The 18,026-nt window shown below is 59.2% G+C and overlaps 1 protein-coding gene across 1 annotated transcript in view; it reads right to left on the minus strand.

Annotated features, from left to right (window-relative positions):
• Nucleotides 1–18,026, minus strand: part of OBSCN (obscurin, cytoskeletal calmodulin and titin-interacting RhoGEF) — a 162,299-nt gene that overhangs the window by 11,366 nt on the left and 132,907 nt on the right. The window contains exons 86-97 of the mRNA XM_047082324.1: nt 17,775–17,933; nt 17,488–17,665; nt 16,940–17,053; nt 11,923–12,090; nt 11,609–11,711; nt 11,320–11,449; nt 10,265–10,373; nt 2,496–2,780; nt 1,380–1,476; nt 1,023–1,144; nt 356–468; nt 41–209 (exon numbers count right to left, since the gene is read on the minus strand). Coding sequence (XP_046938280.1) covers nt 41–209; nt 356–468; nt 1,023–1,144; nt 1,380–1,476; nt 2,496–2,780; nt 10,265–10,373; nt 11,320–11,449; nt 11,609–11,711; nt 11,923–12,090; nt 16,940–17,053; nt 17,488–17,665; nt 17,775–17,933 — 1,747 coding nt within the window. The remainder of the gene's footprint in view (nt 1–40; nt 210–355; nt 469–1,022; nt 1,145–1,379; nt 1,477–2,495; nt 2,781–10,264; nt 10,374–11,319; nt 11,450–11,608; nt 11,712–11,922; nt 12,091–16,939; nt 17,054–17,487; nt 17,666–17,774; nt 17,934–18,026) is intronic.

Here is an 18,026-nt window from a genome sequence, read left to right on the forward strand (position 1 = left end):
CACCCGTCCCATGCCCTCGAGGAGGGTTCCCCGGACTCACCCCCGTGGACCACCAGCTCCGCTTTACACAGCACCTGGCCACCAGCGTTTTGGGCCAGGCAGGTGTAGACGCCTGCGTCCTGCTGGGTCACGTCTCTTAGCACCAGGGAGTAGGTAGTCCCTTCCCGATGCTGGCTGAGCCGGGCGCCGTCCACCACCTGGGCATCATCCTGGGGGCACAGGCGGGCGGGGCGGCTGTCAGCCCAACCTGGGGATGGACTCTATCCCGCCCCCGCCCTACTGCGAGTGCTTTGCTGGCGGGTGGGAATGCTACACACTCGCCAGTCCCGGCCCCCAGCCCGGTGCCTGTCCCTACCTGGTACCAGGTCACTGTGGGCTGCGGGTTGCCCTCGATGACCGCTTGGAACTGCGCGGTGCTGCCCCTCTGTGCCTGCACGTCTTCGATGGTGACCTGCATGGATGGGGGCCCTGGGGTGCAGGAGGGAGCCCATGGAGAGAGGTCCAGGCTGTGTCCTCAGCCCACATTGAGTCTTGGAGCTGGGCCTTGCAGTCAGAGACTGCGCCCCTATAGTGGGCCAGCATTGACCACCCACCCACGCCTGTCCTGATACCCCCAAACCTTGTGATATGCCCTGGGGCAACAAGAGCCCACCTGCCTCCCTAATGGGGGCGCCCCCCTCCTGACTCTGCCCAGGCCCCTGATGGTCAGGAAGTGCCTCCTTCCCACGAGCCTCTGTCTCTCCTAGCTGTCCAAGGGCAGGGTGTGCAGAGCATGTCGACGCCTGCTGGAGAAGGTGGCCCCCAGCAAACAGTTCACTACCTTCAGCCCCTCAACCCTCCCAGGTGACAGCCCTCACCTCTCCCTGGGGGGACACAGGGGCAGAGAGCTCCCCACACCTACCCCGCCCCAGCAAGACTGGGACAGGCCAGGTGGCTCTTCAGGTTCCTCTGCACAAGCGTCCCTCCCCCGGTCCAGGGCACTGGGAGCACACACAGACATGACCCACTAAGCCCCCGCCTACTTGTGGCACCCATGTCGCTGGCCTGGTACACGTATGTCCGATGCGTGGTCTCCATGAACACCTGGCTGTGGATGTCCCATAGGTCCACTGCTCCTGCTCCCGGCCAGGCTGTACCCTCCATCCTGTGGTCATGGAGCTGGATGAGTGTCTGCTCTTCTCCTATACCCCTGGAGTGTGGGCAGCTCTGCCCCCCCCTCCCGCACTACAGCAGACTTTTAGGGGATGCACAAAGAGGGGACCCAGCCCCGGGTGAGGCGAGGGCTCCACCCCTCACCCTGAGAGCAGTCTCTCCTCTGTGCCCTGACCCTGGGATGTCCCCTCATGAACTGCCCCCACCCAGCACGCCAAGGAGGTTACCGGATGGGCACAGTGCATCCCTGGGCCTCAGCATGGGCCCCCAAGTCCTGCTCCTGGCCCTCCTGGGGAAGAGGCTCTGGCACCTTCTGAGGCTCAGCTGGTAGGAGACAGGGGCTTAGTGAGAGGGAGCTTGGGATGGAGCTGGGACTGCCCTTCACTATGTGTCCCCATGTCATCCTGCAGGCCCAGAGGGTGGGAGCACAAGGTGGAGGAGGGACTGTGGGAGCGCAGGGCCCCTGTGGGTAAGAACAGACAGGGACTACCCTCCTCCAAACCCAGGGGTCCTGACCTCCCTGCAGAGCCCAGGAGCCAATGCACCTTCCTGTCCTAGCTTCTGGCCTGGGCCAGCAGCCATGCAACAGGGTCCCAGCTACCCAGACAAGGGCCATTCTGACAGCCAGGTGCAGCAGCTTCTGGGGGGGAGGGGCCCCAAGGCAGCATCCCTAGGGGGGTCTCATCAGGCCAGGGTGGTGGTGAGGGGGTCTACCTCTCCTCTCCTTCCTCCTCCCTCTCCCTCCTCCTCCTTTCTTTCTCCTTCTCCCTCTCCTCCTCCCTCACCTCCTTTCTTTTCTCCCTCCTCTTTCTCCTTACTCCTCTTCCTCCCTCTCATCCCTCTTCTTCCCTCTTCCCCCTTTCCTTCATCCTCCTCCTCCCTCCCCTCCTCTCTCTTCCTCCCTCCTCCTCCCCCTTCCTCCCTCCTCCATCTCCTCCTCTCTCTTCTCTCTTCTTCCTTCTTCCTCCTCTCTCTTCTTCTTCCCCCTCCCTCCTCCTCCTCCTCTCCATCTCCTCCCCCACCTCCTCCTCCTTCCTTTTTCTTCTCCTCCCTCCTCCCACTCCTCCTCTTCCCCCCCTCCTCCCCTGCTCCTTCTCACCTACCCAGAAGCACAGGGCACTCAGGCTCTGTGCCCAGGGCTAACCACCAAAGCCTCTGGCTTCCAGGACAGATGTACTCAGGGTGGGAAGAACCTCCCAGCACCCACCTCCTGCCTATAGCTTCACAGTTGGGAAGCCTGAGGCTGAGCTAAACTGGGCCTTGTCCAGGTCCCCCAGTGCATGGGGCCATTGGGATGTCAGGGTCCCCAGGGCTCTTCCCATTCACCTGAATAGGATGGATACCTGGGGTGGCCAAGGTTGAAGCCAGCACAGGGGGGACCCTGAGAGCAGGTGGCACTTTGTGGTCAGCCTGAGGCCACTGGGCCTCACCAGATGCATCTGCAACCTCCGTGCCTAGGAGTTTGGGGCCAGCCTCCTGGGGTTTGGGTGGCCCCCCAGGGCCAGGGATGGGGCCAGCGTGGTCCCCTGTGGAGGGTCCTGGAGCCTCGGGGCACACCAGCGTCCTCGGAACAGACGTGATCTCCTTGTCTGCTGGCTCCAGGGCAACTGGGGGAGGGGCAGCAGCATCTGTGGGAGAGGCGGGTCAGCGTGTAGGGGTGAGGTGTGGCCTGGGCCCAAGAAGAGGGCTCCAGAAACCTTGTCCCAGTCCTCAGAGGCTGCCCCAGTGAGCTGACTCCAAGCTGCCCTTCCCACCAATCTGACCCACCACACACTCAAGGCAGTGAGCCCAGGACTTTTGAAAACATGGGGGCTCCTCTGGGCACAGGTGGGTCTGGACACCTGCCCTCTGTCTTGGTCCTGCCCCTCAGTCTCAGTTCATCCCATACCTTCACCCTGGGACTGGCCTCCACACCATGGTCCACTCCAGACCCCAGGGTACTGGGCCACCCAGGCCCAAGGGAACCCAGCCCCACACTCTAGGGAAGCCTGGGAACAGCCTGATGCTGTCAGGGGCCAAGGGGTCCTTCCTGCCCTCCCAGGCCAGCCATGCATGGCAGCGGCCTCCCCTCCACCTGCAGCCTAGCCCCACCAAGGCCACTGTATCCTTGTTGGCTCCCTGCCTCTAGCTCCTGGTGCATTTTCCTCCCCCACCTGGGGGTCATTCTTCCTATGGTCACACCACAGCCTCACACATGCCCAGGGATGCCTACCACTCCATTCCCAGCAGGTCCCCCCGCCTGGAGCTCTCCCCTCACCCCAGACTTTTTCTCTTGTTCATCTTCTGTATCCTCAGACCCTCCAAGCTGGAGAAGCGACTAGTCAGTCTGCTGTCTGTGTGCCCTCAATGGCACTGGGACATGTGTCTCATCCTTCCCCAGTCCAAGGAGGTCAACAGACCCCGAACACATCACAGCCTCTGTGCCCATCTCACCAACAACCCCCCCGGCACAGATGGTAGGGAGGGCTGCTCAGCCTCCAGAGGGCTGGGAATGACCACTAGTCTTGTCACAAGGTAGCACCTGTCACCAGCCACACAGCCTGTGTGAGCAAGCTACACCGGCGAGCTGTCACGCCTCCAACCAGGGACCCTAGGATGGGCCAGAACCCACAGGCTGGTATCAGGTGCCACCAAGGGCTGCTACTGGTGGTCCCCAGGACCAGGCATAGAAGGCCCTCCCCAACAAGTCGCCGGAGCCACCAGGCAGAGAAGCAAGAAAGCAGAGACAACACAGTGCAGGGAACCAGTTTATTATCATCAGGGCCATCTGATGGGCCACTTCCCATGCACAGACCCTGGTCCACCCTGCAGAAAGGCTCAGGAGGGCCTGCAGGGCTGTGCCCCGCACAGGCCTCCCAGAGGCCAAGACAAATGTTCATGGTGAAGATGGGGCTGGGGAGCCCCCACCTGAGAGGAAGACCAGGACCCTAGCCTGGAGCAGACAGGACAAACCTGACATCCCGGCCTTGTGAACATGGCCAGACAGATACAGTGTCCCTGACTTATGTCTAGAGCCCTGAGCCCAGAGCTACAGTCCATGAGTCTCTCCAGCCTGTACTCTTCAGAGGCTTCTGTACTTTCTGAGACTCCAGATCTGTGTGCAGTGTCCTCAGCCAGACCAGGCCTTGTGAGGTAGCAAGTGCCTGGGGTAGAAGGGGCAGGCAGGCTCCAGCCCTGAGTTCTTGGAGAGTGGAGGGGAGGATCAGAGCACACATATCCATGGGGCACTGGCTTCCTCCACACAGCCACACTGGCTGCATCAGGGTGCCTGACAGCCAAGCCCCTGACGCTTATGGCCTCAACCCTGGGAGGGGCTGGGGGCCTTATCCCCATCTGGGTGGATGTGCAGAGTGACCGTCTCACCCACTGTCCCAAAGCTGACTGTCTGGGTGGAAACCTCTGTTTTGAAGCTGCTCTGGCCACTGTCTGCAGACCGCTGGACCTGGGTGCAGAAGGACGGCTTCCAGGAGGTAGCACCCCCAGCCTGCACCTCCTGCACACAGAAGGAGACTCCACTGGGGCCAAGGACTTGAGGCCCTGACGGAGACACTTCCCGGTGACTGAAAAAGCTGGATGGGCCTCGTGGGCCCAGGGGACGCCCCACATTGAGCAGGACAGGCCGCCCCACAGTGGGCTCACTGATCTCTCTCTGAAGCACAGAGACCTCGCAGGGTGGGTCATCAGAAGTGCTGGGCACTGGACCACGACAGCCGAAGGTCTCCCCCTCCCGGGGCACGTAATCCTCCAGGTCAGCCAGCGTCAGCACTCGGCCGTCGTGTGTGAGGACCTTGGGGTCACGGCTCCAAAGGCTGTTGGTGCCCTGAGGCTCCTCTGTCAGGAGGGCACCTCCTTCCTCCATCTCCTCCAGGGGAGCCTCTTCTTCAGCTGCTTGGGGAGGGAAACGCTCAGGGGTCTCCTCTGGCCCAGCGTCCACGCAGAAGGTGAGAGGCTCTCCAGCACTGACTATGGTTTTGCCCTGGGCCTGGGGCTCCTGAGCCAGTAACTTGTTGTTGGAATTGTTTGCATTGGGGTCTCCTGTGGGTGTCCCACCTGACATCGTGAAGAGGAGCCCTGTGGAGCTGTCGGGTGCCTCTCTGGCAGGAGATGCACCCCTGGAGCCCGTCTTCTTCACCTGGACTTCAATAGTCTCCTCAACCTCTACCCACTTGGGTTGGGGCCTCGTGCCCTGGGGCAGGGCCGGTGTGTGGGACTCAGGCTCCGTCACGTACAGCGTGGGCACAGTGGGCCTCCAGCCTGGTTCCACCTCAGGCTTTCGAGGCTGGCTGGCCCCCAGTGAGTAGAGCACCTCGGGGGCCAACTGGCCTGGCCTGGGTGGGCTGGCAGTGCGGCGAGAAGGCGAGCGGGAAGGGGACTTGTTGGGGGACCGGCGCCGGCCACGGGGGCTCTTCACCACGGTGGTGATGGTCTCCTCTCTGCGGGGAGAGGGCCAAGAGGAAATGGGCACAGAGACCTGCAGCCTTGCTCAGTGCCCGCACCATCAGCACATGCAGGGGCCACATGAGTGATTGGGTTAGTGTCCTCACAAGCAAGTGGTGACACTGCACAAACTCCTACACATGTGCTTGAGCCCAACCTCTGGAACCTACAGAGAACCAAAGAAACAAAGCACAAAGCCCCATCTGGCTAACCTCAAACTCTAGTGTGCATATCTCAAAACAAGAGTTGAGGCATCAGGGGAGGGCCATTCCACATTACAAGGTGCCTCAAAACCCCAGACTGAGACTGGTTTACAATGTCTCTGTGTGCTAGTCTCTCCTCCATTTATGACCATCTCACTTCGGAGATCCCAGTGCTCTTTGTGCAGTTAATGGGAAGGTATGCAGGGACATAGCCATATGGCCTTCCTTGTCCATCCCACCAGTGCCTTATGCTTTATATCATGTGGGTTACCCCAGTGAGCCCTCAGAGAGCAGGAGCCATCCATAAGATGTAAATAATAGAGATGCTCCTTTCATGGATGAAACATAGAGTTAATCTGTATAAGGCTCAGACACAGTCGCATAGCTCCAGGGATGGGGTACTTACTACTACCCCATGTATTGTGGGGCAGCAACGTGCCTTGGGGGAGGAGGGAGGAAGTCGAGGAAGGGTTAACCCAGGATCTGACCAAATGTCTGATGATAAGATTCTCCATAACTTGGACAACTTCAGGCCCCTTGAGGAGGTCATAGGTCCATGGGGACTAACCAGAGTTTCCCAGCCATCTGGTCTTAGACCAGTTTTTCTTGCCTCCTGGCTTTTGCAAGCTTTTCCACAATCTCCACCTGCACACACCCTCTAGTGGAAGTCCTCCTGATCATCCAGGTCAAAACCAATTCTTCCTTCTGTGGTTTCACTCAGCTCCAAACCTCTTGTGTAATTTAAGTAGCAACAACCCCAGCCTTGAAGGCACCAAAGAAGGGGATGGCGGGCGTGGCACCGGGGAAATGGGTTATCGGTTGGCTTCCAATCATGAGACACCCTGAGCAAGCCTCTTCCCTGAACGTGAGTTTCCCCATCTCCCTAATGCTAGGGTTGGGCTTGGAGACATGTAAGGGACCTAGAGCTGTGCTGCCCACTAGGGTTACACTATTTTAATTAAATGCAAGTTAATGAGAATAACTAAAATCTAGCATTCAGTTCTTCAGTTACACTTGACACATTTGAAATACTTGGCAGCCACATATGGCTAGTGGATGCTCTTGTAGTGTGCAACATAGAGAATACTTCCAACATCACAGAAAGCTCTGTTGGACAGAAATGTCCTAGATTCTAGGGTTTTGAGTAGAATTCTGCCTCTGGCCCACTGTGGGAAACAGCTCTCAGTCCCGGCTCCAAACTAACTGGTGTGATTCTGGGTCCAAGCTGGGTGTACTGCTGTGAAGTATACAGAGTAAGTCTACCCTGCGGAAGCAATGGAGCCATGGAGGCCCTGTAAGAGAGAGCTGTGAAGTGTGAAGGTAGTCAAGACCCCAGGGGAATGTGGGTCCCCTCTGGAGCTTCTGCAAAGTGCTGGCAGTCTGCGTGGTGAGCAAAAGCCATATGGGCAGGTAGTCAGACAAGCAGGTGGCTGGGCCACACAGGCAAGGTCCAGGTGGGTTAGTGGGCATGCAGGGGGCACTGCAGTCAGAAGGAAAGTTAGGAACACGCCTGCACTTACATGATGATGGTTTTCTTGGGGACTTTAGTCTCCTGCTCAGTGACTACAAAGAAAACAGTCGGAATAGCCAGGGTTACAGATCAGCCAGCGCTCAGGAGCTGAGCTGTTTGAATGGCATGGCAGTGTAGTAACCTGCTCGGCTTAGGAGCACTGGATCCAAGCCCTGCCTGGCCTATCCGTCTCAGCTTGAAGCCCCAGTTGTCATCTTTGAAATGGAGATGACAGAGCCTTCTTTGAGTGTCTGGGGGATAAGGAAGTAGAACATCAAATGTGTCTAACATGAGGAAATGAGGGTCTTTCAGGGACCGTAGCAAGAGTAGGGGCCCCATCTGGGCAGTCCACACAGAAATTCCAGCTCTTTCTTCAGTTCATGTGCCAGGGAGCCCTGTGAGTTTGTCAAACCTAAGGTCCCACTGCTCAGACAAAAACTGAAGGCTAGGCGTGGGGAAAGGAATGGCTCATGGGAATCAAACTGCGACTGGGATGGCTGGTGCCTGTTTTATAAAAATTCCTAAAGAACAAAGGCATCTCTCCAGGGAGGTGGCACATATGAGCTTTGTAGCATGAGGCCATGAAAACCCCATCAGGAGCAACCAGAAATGCCTGGACAGGGTCCTGAGCTCTAAGTGAGTAGAGAAATTTAGGTCTCCCCATAGAAGCTACCTACAAATTCAACTGCCTTGATTACCCTACCTTTCTACCCCTCTGGAGCCAGCAGATGGAGGATCAGAGTCCCAGAGACAGGATAAGACTCATCTGGGACCAAGCAGCACCTATTCCAACCTGTCTCAAGGTCTCTTCCTCTGCAACTTCTGGGAAGGGCCAGGTGTGCAACAGAGATGCCCCCTCCCAACCACACCCTGCTGGACAGCAGGCAGTTACCGGCTACCAGTACCCTTAGGTCTCAACAGTCCCTTTTGCCATTCTAGGGACAAAGCTGAGTGGGATGCTCAAAAAAGTCAAGTGGCACGGCCTGGGGCACACAGCACCCTGGCTTCGTGTGTGGGATTTCAGGCTTTGCTACAGTGCCATATAGAAAAAGGATTTTCCTTTTAGATGACCAAGAGTATTTTAAACTTGTCTCCAATTGGATGCACATGAATTAAATGTACCAGTTGTATCCGTATGGCCTTTGGGAGCCTCATTTATTTGTGTATATGTGTGCACACAAGCATGTGCATGCACATATGCATGTATGTATGTACATGTGCGTGTTTGTGCTAGTTGCCTCCTGGAGAGGGAAGCCCCCTGGGAGAGAGAATGGAATGCACCAACATGCCCTGTGTGTGAGGATTAAGTTGGGGCCAGAGAGAGCCAGCCTGTTTGCCACCTGCAGACTGGACCCTGTGTGCAGAACTCCTCTCCTCGCCGCCCCCCCCATGACTGGGGTCCCCTCCTGCTGCTCTATGGGGTGGTAGTCAGGACATGTCTTGGCTGCCTGGTGCTTTTGTTCCTGAACTGGCCAGCCACCTGATGGGCCCTAAGCTCCAGTGAGTACTGGCAGCTATTGGAGAGGTGCAGCCGTGCGAAGCAAGGCTCCTGGCCCAGTGCGGTTCCACAAGCGAGGGGGCAGCACCCACCCCACAAGGCTGGCCAGGGCCGTGCTGGCCATAGAGCCACCAGGTTAAAGATGAAGCGGCAGGATAGGGTTAGGAAGCGGTAGGCGCTGGGCTCCAATCCTGGGTTTGTGAGAACCCGCCTTCTTGGATGTGAGGCACCAGGAGGCTGCCCCTCTTCCAGACTCCACAGCTGTCGGACGTTGACAGAAAGTGACCCATCATGACAATGAAGTGAATGCCTCTGTAGGACATGCTTGTTGCCAGCCTGAGAGGGAGCACTGAAGTCCCTATGCAGCACCTCCCCTACATAAGATGCTACACTGCAGGAAGTGCAGGTGCCTGCAGACATCACAGGATCCTCTGGGGGGCAGGAACAAGGACCCCTGCCCTCTCTTTGATGGCTGTGGAGGGTCTCAAAGGCTGTGAGGCCAAACTTCAGATGCCAAGTAGGCTGACTGTAGGAGGGTCTAGATAGAGGCGCCCAGGCATGGGGCCCCAGGAAGGACTGGATCCAGTAGCCCAAGGAATCACAGAAGCCAACATTCAGAAGTTGGGAGGACATGTATTCCAGCCCTTCCTACTGTGGGAGCTGAAGCTCCACCAGGTATTAGTCAAGCCTCTGCTTGTATGCCTCCAGGAACAGAAGACTTACCACCTTATAGGTGGGGATACTTGCACTGGGAGAAGCTGTCCCTGGGGCTGCACCCTGCCCCATCAGGCTGCTCTCTGGGACTGAGCAGGCCCAGAACAGATTCCAGTTGCCACCCTCCCCATCCCAGCCATTCTTGGGCTGGGCCCAGCTGGGATCTTGGACCCAGGCATGAGTGGAGGCGTGAGGTGCCCTGCCGCCCACCCTTCACCTCCCACCCCAAAGCACATCTCCCCCTAGTGAGACATATCCCAGGACCCCAGGGGCCACCCCCGGCCAGGTTAGGGAGGCAGAGCCACGGCATTCTGTTTTTCCCATGAACAACCCTACCCCAACACCACTCCCTCTCCTGGGAGCCAAGCTGAGACTCGGCAGCCCTGTGCTCTGCACACGGCAAAGCTGTCCTACCTAATGTTGCTGCCACCTATCACGAGGCCTGGCTGGCTACTGTCCAGCAGCCTGCCTGGCCCAGATAGGACCTTTCTATGCACTCATTACTGCCCCAGAGATGGTGAGGAAGATGCCACCCCCAGGGCAGCCCTTCAGCCTTGCTGAAGCTCTGGGCTCATGGCTCACCTCATGCTGCCCCAGTAGGGCGCTGGGACCCAGCCCTTGCTCCACGGCCTCTGCATCCCCTCCTCTCCCAGCCAGACCCCTCCTTGGCCCTCACTGCCCCTCCTCCAAGAAGCACACCTTGATTGGAAAAGCTGGTAGTTTCCCCCAACCCAGCCCCACAGCACTCACCTTCCACAGCTGCAAGCTGCTCTCTGCGACGTTGTTCCCGGGCTCGCACAGCTGGGCTCTGCATGCACAGCTCTGCCCCGCCCCTCGCAGAGCCCAGCCGGTTCACCAACTGCAGGGCAGATGGCAGGAGCCTGCTTAGAGCCTGCGGCTCCCTGGGGACCATGCAGGTCGTTTGTAGTGGGGGCCCTCCTTGGCTGTGTCCCAGAGGCATAGAGCCTATCACCAAAGAAAGGGTTCCCACACAGACCCAGCATTGCCCAGGGTTTCCTAGGCACTGGGGACACTGTCTACACACTTGGTGTGGTGGCCATATGGGCCCAAGCACGTGCATGGAACCGAATCTTTACCTACAGGTAACTTATTGATTTCAATTCAAATTGCATGTGGCCAATAGTGACTGAATCAGACAGTATGGGTCCAGAGCTGGCTCAGGTCTGTGTGTTCCCACAGGAACCTCCATAGGGGCCAGGCCCCACCTAGGCTACCAACAGCAGCCACACAGAGGGGCCTTGTAGCCAGGAAAAGTCACAGCCTGCACACACCATCCACAGACCACCCCTGGCCCTGCAGGTGGGCAAGTGGCTTTGGGAGAAAAGAGGATGCCACCCAGGGTTCCCATCTGGGTCCCTGTCCCCTGTCATGGACACTGGATGGTGGGCCAGAGATCCCCTCCTTCACTGGGGATACTGGGTGATCGTGGGCCAGGGATCGCTCCATCATCAGGGGCACTGGGTAATGGGGGGCTAGGGTTCTGTCCTCATCATGGTTCAGGGACACTGGGTGATGGTGGGTTGGGGTCCCTCCCTCAACAGGGACACTGGGTGATGGGGGGCCAGGGTCCCTCCCTCATCAGGGGCACTGGGTGATGGGGGACTAGGATTCTGCCCTTATCATGGTTCAGGGACACTGGGTGATGGTGGGTCGGGGTCCCTCCCTCATCAGGGACACTGGGTGATAGGGGGCTGTGGTCCCTCCCTCATCATGGTTCAGGGACACTGGGTGATGGGAGGCCCCAAGCTAGTCCCCTCAGCTGCCCTTATGTCTGCCCATGTCACCTCGCACTCATAGTGGCCCAGGTCCTCCTTGTTGGCCGCCAAGATCTCCAACACCAGCAGGCCACTGCGGGGCTCGTTCAGGGTTCGGTATTTGCCGCTGGGTGTCAGCAGGGCCCCGTCCTTGTACCACCTATGGCCAACCCTACAGTGTGAGGCAGAGCCACCCCAGCCTCCCCGACTTGAGACCCTCCTCTCGCCCCCCCTGCAGTCTGGGCTTGCACATGGAGCCCACCCACACTTTGCCAGCATCCAGCAGACCCTGTCCCAGCCCCCACACTGCCTGGCCTACCTGATCTGGGGGTGTGGGGCACCTTCGATGGTACAGGTGACCTGAACGTCCTCTCCCTCCACAAAGGGCACTGCCCGGACCTTTTTCACAAACCGTGGGGGTACTGTGGGGCCACCGAGTGGTGGAAGGGGAAGAGATATAGAGAGAGACACCATGATGGAGAGGGACCCTACTCCACCAGTGAGTTCCCCAGATGTGGTCGGAATCCACATGGCCACCATCAGCCCCACCCACAGGCCTGTGCCCCCCATTGAGTCCCCAAGGTAGAGCAGGGTCCAGATGCCCCACACCCCAGCCTCCCTCCCAGGGCTCACCTTGCACCAGTATCTTGCCTAGGGTGCTGGCATTGCCAGCAGCACTGGCCGCGAAGCACATGTACTGGCCGGAGTCCACACCAGTCAGGTTGTCCAGAATGAGGGCACATGAGCCATCGGGGTCCTCGATGAGGATGTGGTGAGGGTCCACTTCCACTGGCTTCCCGTCTGGAAAGGAAGGCAGGGCTGTCACGGAGGGGACCCTGCTGGGGACAGGAGGCTGGCCTGCCTGGGGGGTTGCAGTCATGGGGCAGCGATGGAGGAGCACTTCTGGAGCATGGACCCCTGGCGGGGAGCCTGGCTGGCCAAGCTGATCCAGAGTGCCATTTCCTTCCCCAGACCTCCATGTCCCCTGTGCAGCCTTGCAAAGTAGGCTCCTAGCTGGAGGTAGGGGCCGGGCAGAGGGACCTGGCCCCAACAGACGATGTCTCATTCTGGCACGCAGACCTTCACTCATCTGCCCATTGATTCCGTTACTCCCCGGGACCCCACCCAATAGACATGCTCAGACACTGCCCATGTCCCTCATCACTACCCAACTGAATGTCTCCAGCCATCATGCAATTCTCCCCTGCGTGGAGGCCAGGAGAGGTGCATCTTTCCCCGCAAGGAACTGTGTCCTCCACAAATACCTAAAACTTCACAGGAGACCTTGTATGTGCCGAATGAGGCTGTTTAAATAACAGTTCATAAGCAGCATCGTGACCCCTAACTCAGAGGAACCCGTGCCAACTGTTTTTAAGCCACGTCAAGTGACCCAGTCACTTTGGGGAAGAGGACACAGGCAGGCCTGCTAGCAGCCCCATAGAAGTCCAGCGTCTCCTAGAACCTGAGGTTTCTCCACTAGGGGGGCAACCCACTGCCTGCAGCTAACATCTGGCCCCCAAACGTGGGGACTGGCATATGCGGCCCCAGCCAGAAGGCCTTGTTTTCTATCTGTATCTGGCTGGCCTCGTGGTTTCCAAGTGGGGAAACACCCCAGACCCTTCATGCTTCGGTGACAAGAAGGGACATGGTCAGGACGAGGTGTTCCAGAAGCGAGAGGAGGAGGAAGATAAACAGAAGGCCCCACTGGGCCAGGTAACAGGACCCATGACAGGTCTGTGGAGTCGGTGGCAGACAGCACGAGGTCCACTGGGCAGGAAACCACCCCCGCTCCTTCCCCACACCCCTCCCCCCGCCGCCGCCGTGGCCTGTGGAGGAAGAGCCATGGGGCCGGAGGCTGCAGTCTGGGCACCGAGAAGCAGGGTCAAAAGCAGATCTCTGGGTGGTGCTTTGGCTGATACGCTCCCTCCTGACGCCTGACGTTGACTGGCTTCCTAGCAAACACGAGAGCCCATGCTGGGTGCAGTCACCAAGTCCGGATGGGCAGAAGGCAGGAGGGCCAGCACCTGGGCTGGGAGGCCGGGCACCGGAAGTTTGTGAAGGACTCCTTCGGATGACAGCAGAGGAGCCATGTCCCCACAGGGAGCCTTTGATGCCCATCCTGTGGGCTGGTGGAACCTGCGTGGCATCCATAATGTTGTGACAGGCTGGAGGAGGCAGAGGTGAGTGGAGGGCTATAGGAGCATTCTGACAGGTGGCCCTGAGAAAGGCTGGGGGATGTGACTGCTGCTCTGGGCCAGAAGGAGCCCCATCAGCAAGGTCACCACCTTGCGGGGGGTCCCCAGCCAACCAAGGGGCACAGAGCCTCGGACGGTGATGTGACGTGGCTGCTAAGTCAACATCCCCGAAGCCAAAACAGTATTTGCAGAGACGCTGCTCCAGACGGAGTTTTGGGTGAGCCCCAAACGCGGGACATTACTGAGCTGCAGAACTGTGTTGTGTCTTCCTGCTCCTCCACCCTGACCTGACAGATGAGCCTTGGTCCCCTGTGCCCAGAGACCCCAGGCAGGGAGAGGTAGGATGTTCACAGCACCTGCATCCACTCACAGGACTTTAAAGTCACCTTGAGGCCAAGTCAGAGTTCTGTGGCTGCAACTTCTACCTCTGGACCCAATGTTTGCGGTATGCAGTTCGCGGGCCAGAGGGAATGTGGGGAGGGGACATTCCAGTGTGGACTCTCCAGGCACAGAGGTGGCAGCAGCCACCAGAGGGAGCAGGTGGCTGGGCAAAGACAACTCCTATGGCTCCAGTAGGTGTAGACAGGCTGCTGTTAGGGGATCCCCCGTGCAGAGCAATGGATCCTGCTCTTCCACCCTCAGGTACGCAGGCACCAGGACCTCTCCGCATTCTCGAGGCGAGGTCTCTGATTCGTGTCCGGGGCCCTCCATTCTGGACATGTGGCCCCTGTGGGTGGGTCAGCACTTGCCCCTCTCTGCTCCTAACATGGGAAGCGTCCACCCATGACATTCTGTCATTCTGCTGGCTGGCAAGTCAGAAGTCTCCCCACGCTGAGTTCCTCCATTGCAATAACCAACCTTTACCTCTTCGTCGCCTACAAAGGGGACCCCCACCTACAGACTCATGTACTGGGACAGAACCTCCTAGGGGACCTTCCCTCCAATTCCCCCTCCCCCGCCCCGTCATCCAGCTCAGGGGAGACCCAGGCTATGCAGTGAGCGCAGCAGCGGTCCAGGCCACATGGCGGGGAGCCGGGTCCCAGTTCCATGGGCAGAGCTCAGGGCCAACTGTGTGGCTCCACTGGCGATGCTCTTCCCAGTGAAGACTGCTATGTGCCCACCAGCCTTGAGCTGTTGCAAAAGACACAGCCTGAGAGGCTACAGACCGGTCAGTTGAAGACCCCTCCTTGAGGCGGTGAACGAGGTGAGGTTCTTGCATGGGACACCGCTCAGAGGCCAGGCTGGGGGCGGACTCCCCATCCTGGCAAATCAGTGTCTCCGTCAGCTACCGGTGGGGTTTCCTGCCATGACACTGCTTTGGGTCACAGCAGCTCTGTCCCTACCACATGACTGTGTGCGCTGCATGTATTGTGACAGCATGTGTCAACACGGGCTGACCATGTGGCTGCCCCCACCTCCTCCATCCACTCCTTGGGGAGGCAGTCTGGTCACTGGACACAGCTATCCCCAGCCAAGTTATCCCTCCAGAGCACTCACTGTCCACTCCTGGGCAGCACGTCCCCCTTTCCCCTTGGACGAGGGCCCCGGCCAGCACACCCTCCTGGAGGCAGCCTGGCCAAAACAGGTGGCCCCAGGGGTTCGTTCTTGCTTCCAGGAAACTGTATGAACCACTCTGTCCCTCCCAGGATGGAGGGTATGAACCCGTCCTCACAGGTCAAAGGTCTGGCCATGAGGGGACAGCGGGATGGACAGGTACCCTCCCAGGTTCTGTGCAGGGGAGGCAGCTGGGGATGGACCTCCTCAGACCCCAGGACGAGGTGGCTGTGGGGCCTCCCTCCAGAAGACGACCCTGGGGCCGCTCTCCCAAACTGCTGACGGGAACCAGTCCCTGTGTCCCCCAGCTTCAGCCTGTGGCTCTGACCGCAGGACACGGGGAAGGCCCCTCTTGTGTCCCAGTAACACCACCAGTATCCGCTCTAGCCCCATCCTCAGCCATGAAGGACAAACCAGTGCCCCTGGCTGCTCAACCCGAGGGCCTGCCCCTGGGACAGCTCCCCAAAACTGGGACTGGACTTGGTTATTCAGACTGAACTGAGGACTTGGAGACCTGTCTGCCAGCCCAAGTGACCCACAGTGAGAGTGTCTCAGTTTACCTGGGGGCCTTGGACCATGTCAGATGGCTGTACTACACTGTGGTTTAGGGCTGGGGCTTAAGGTCACATGTCATTAGCCTGACCTCTGCAGGGGCCGTGACAGGTCACCTGTGCCTGCATGAGTGACCCTGAACAGAGGCCCTGGACACAAGGCCACAAGCCACAAGGCTCAGAGGGATGTCCCCAAAGGGCCAGACTGAGTGCTGCCACGCATGCATGCGGGAGGAACATGCAGTCTGCATGACCACTGGGTGGGGGGACCCTGGGACCCTTCCCCATGTTGCTTTTCCCTTTCCTGCAATAAAGCACACCCTGAGCGGAATGTTCTGCTGAGTTCTGTGAGTCCTTCAGGTGATTCATTGAATCCAAAGCTGGTCGTGACCCCCCCAAAGTGAAGTTGATGCCAGAAGTGGGGCTGGTCCCGGGGACCCCCAGAATACAGCCGGTGTCAGAAGTGGGGATGGTTATGGGGACCCCCAATGTGCAGCTGATGCCAGAAGTGGGGGTGGTCCCTGGGGACCCCCAGAATACAGCCAGTGTCAGAAGTGGGGGTAGTCATGGGGACCCCCAAAGTGAAGCTGATGCCAGAAGTGGGGGTGGTCCCCGGGGACCCCCAAGCTGCAGCTGATGCCAGAGTGGGGGTGGTTCCAGAGACCCCAGACTACAGCTTGTGCCAGAAGTAGGGGTGGTCATGGGACCCCCAAGCTGCATCTGGTGTCAGAAGTGGGGGTGGTCCCGGGGACCCCCAAGCTGCATCTGGTGTCAGAAGTGGGGGTGGTCCCATGGACCCCCAGAATGTCAGAAGTGGAGGTGCTCCCAGAGACCCCCAAAGTGCAGCTGATGCCAGAAGTGGGGGTATTCCTGGGGACCCTGACCACAGAGCCAGCCTCAGTGCCCTCTCCCTGCTCCTGGCCTCCTGGTTGCCCACCCAGAGCTCCTGAATGTTCACCAGGGAGGCCTGCCAGCTGCCCCCCTTTGCCTCATTTCTCTAGCTGGCCGTGTCACCTTCATGCCACATGTTTGTCTCCTGGTTTGCCATCTGTCTCCTCCCCTAGACGACCAGCACCCCTTGGCAGGGCCTGGTACCTGGGACAGGGTGTGAGCCCTCGGCGAGCTAAGGAGTGAGTTTGGGGTGGGTACGATCACTGTGTCGGGATCATGGGTGCACACCCTCTGACTCTGTCCCACCTCGTCCACCCACGCACCCACCCAGGCTGGCGGTGATTGTGCCCAGCCCCCCAGCAGGCCGCCCCTCATTCCCCAGCCCCTGCCCAGGATGGATTCCCTCCCAGCGCCTCTTCCTGGTGCAGGATCAACATCCTTTGAGCCCCAGGGGCCTACCTTTGTACCAGCTGACAATGGGCTTGGGTGTGCCTATCACACGGCAGGCCAGCTTGACAGTCTCACCCAGCTCGGCTGTGCAGTCTGCCAGCTCCTCTTCGAAATCTGGGGGTTCTAGATGCACGCATGCACACACACACACACACACACACACAACACACACACAGGCTTTGAGCTCTTGGTGGGTGGGATAGCCCCCCCTCCCAAGTCCTTGGTGCGTCCCTGGCACAGCCAGAAGCCTCAAGGTCAAAGAGTGAGATTGTTATGGACACCACCCCTTGCGACCTTCCATCCAGGACCTGGGTCCGATGGGAGTCAGGGTGAGTGAGGCAAGCTGGATGGGTAACAAAGAACCGCGGAGAAAGGGGATCCTCTCTCCTGTCCTAGGTGGGGAAGCCGACCTGGGGTTACCAGGTCCTTCACGTCCCTAACAGTCTGGGTGCCTGTCTTGTGCTGGGGTGGGGGGCTGTGTGAACCCCAAGGCTTCCTGTACTCAGGTCAGGCTCAGGCTCCCAATCTGGCAGCACTGCCATGGCCAGGACACTCACGCCACACGGGCAGGGCCAGGCGCTGCTGGATGCCGCAGATCTCCTTCACCCAGGAATTCTTGGTGATGACCGTCCGCGCCTGCAGCAGATACTTGCGCACAGAGTCCTCTCGCTCGTGCCAAACCTCGAAGGCGCGGTCGTCACCCTCCACCTGGTCATTCAGGTCGATGCTGCTCAGCTGTGGGGGGAGGCGGGATGCAAACTGACTGTCTGGAAGCAGGACTCCACACTCCCTGCACAGCCGGCACCCCCTCTGCCCCACTTGGGCTCCATGGGCACCCGCAAACCTTCATCATGTTCCGGAAGACATAGCTGAAGGTGTCGGTGCGGGAATCCCGTCTGGGCTTGCAGACCACCAGGTGGTGGCGGAACAGGAAGACATGCCGATGGTGGCCCTTCCAGGGCATCCGTGCGCCAGGCGCCCCCTCCCACACGATGAAGTGGCCCTGGGGAGCATTTGGCTCTCAGTCAGCTCGGTACCTGGCGCCCACATGGCCCCGCCCAGGCCCTCCACCGCGCCCAGCACCCAGCACCCACAT

This window comes from Lynx rufus, unplaced genomic scaffold (assembly GCF_022079265.1).
Source record: "Lynx rufus isolate CCGP_SWC_20201006 ecotype Redwood Valley unplaced genomic scaffold, mLynRuf1.p SCAF_1, whole genome shotgun sequence".
NCBI lineage: Eukaryota > Metazoa > Chordata > Mammalia > Carnivora > Felidae > Lynx > Lynx rufus.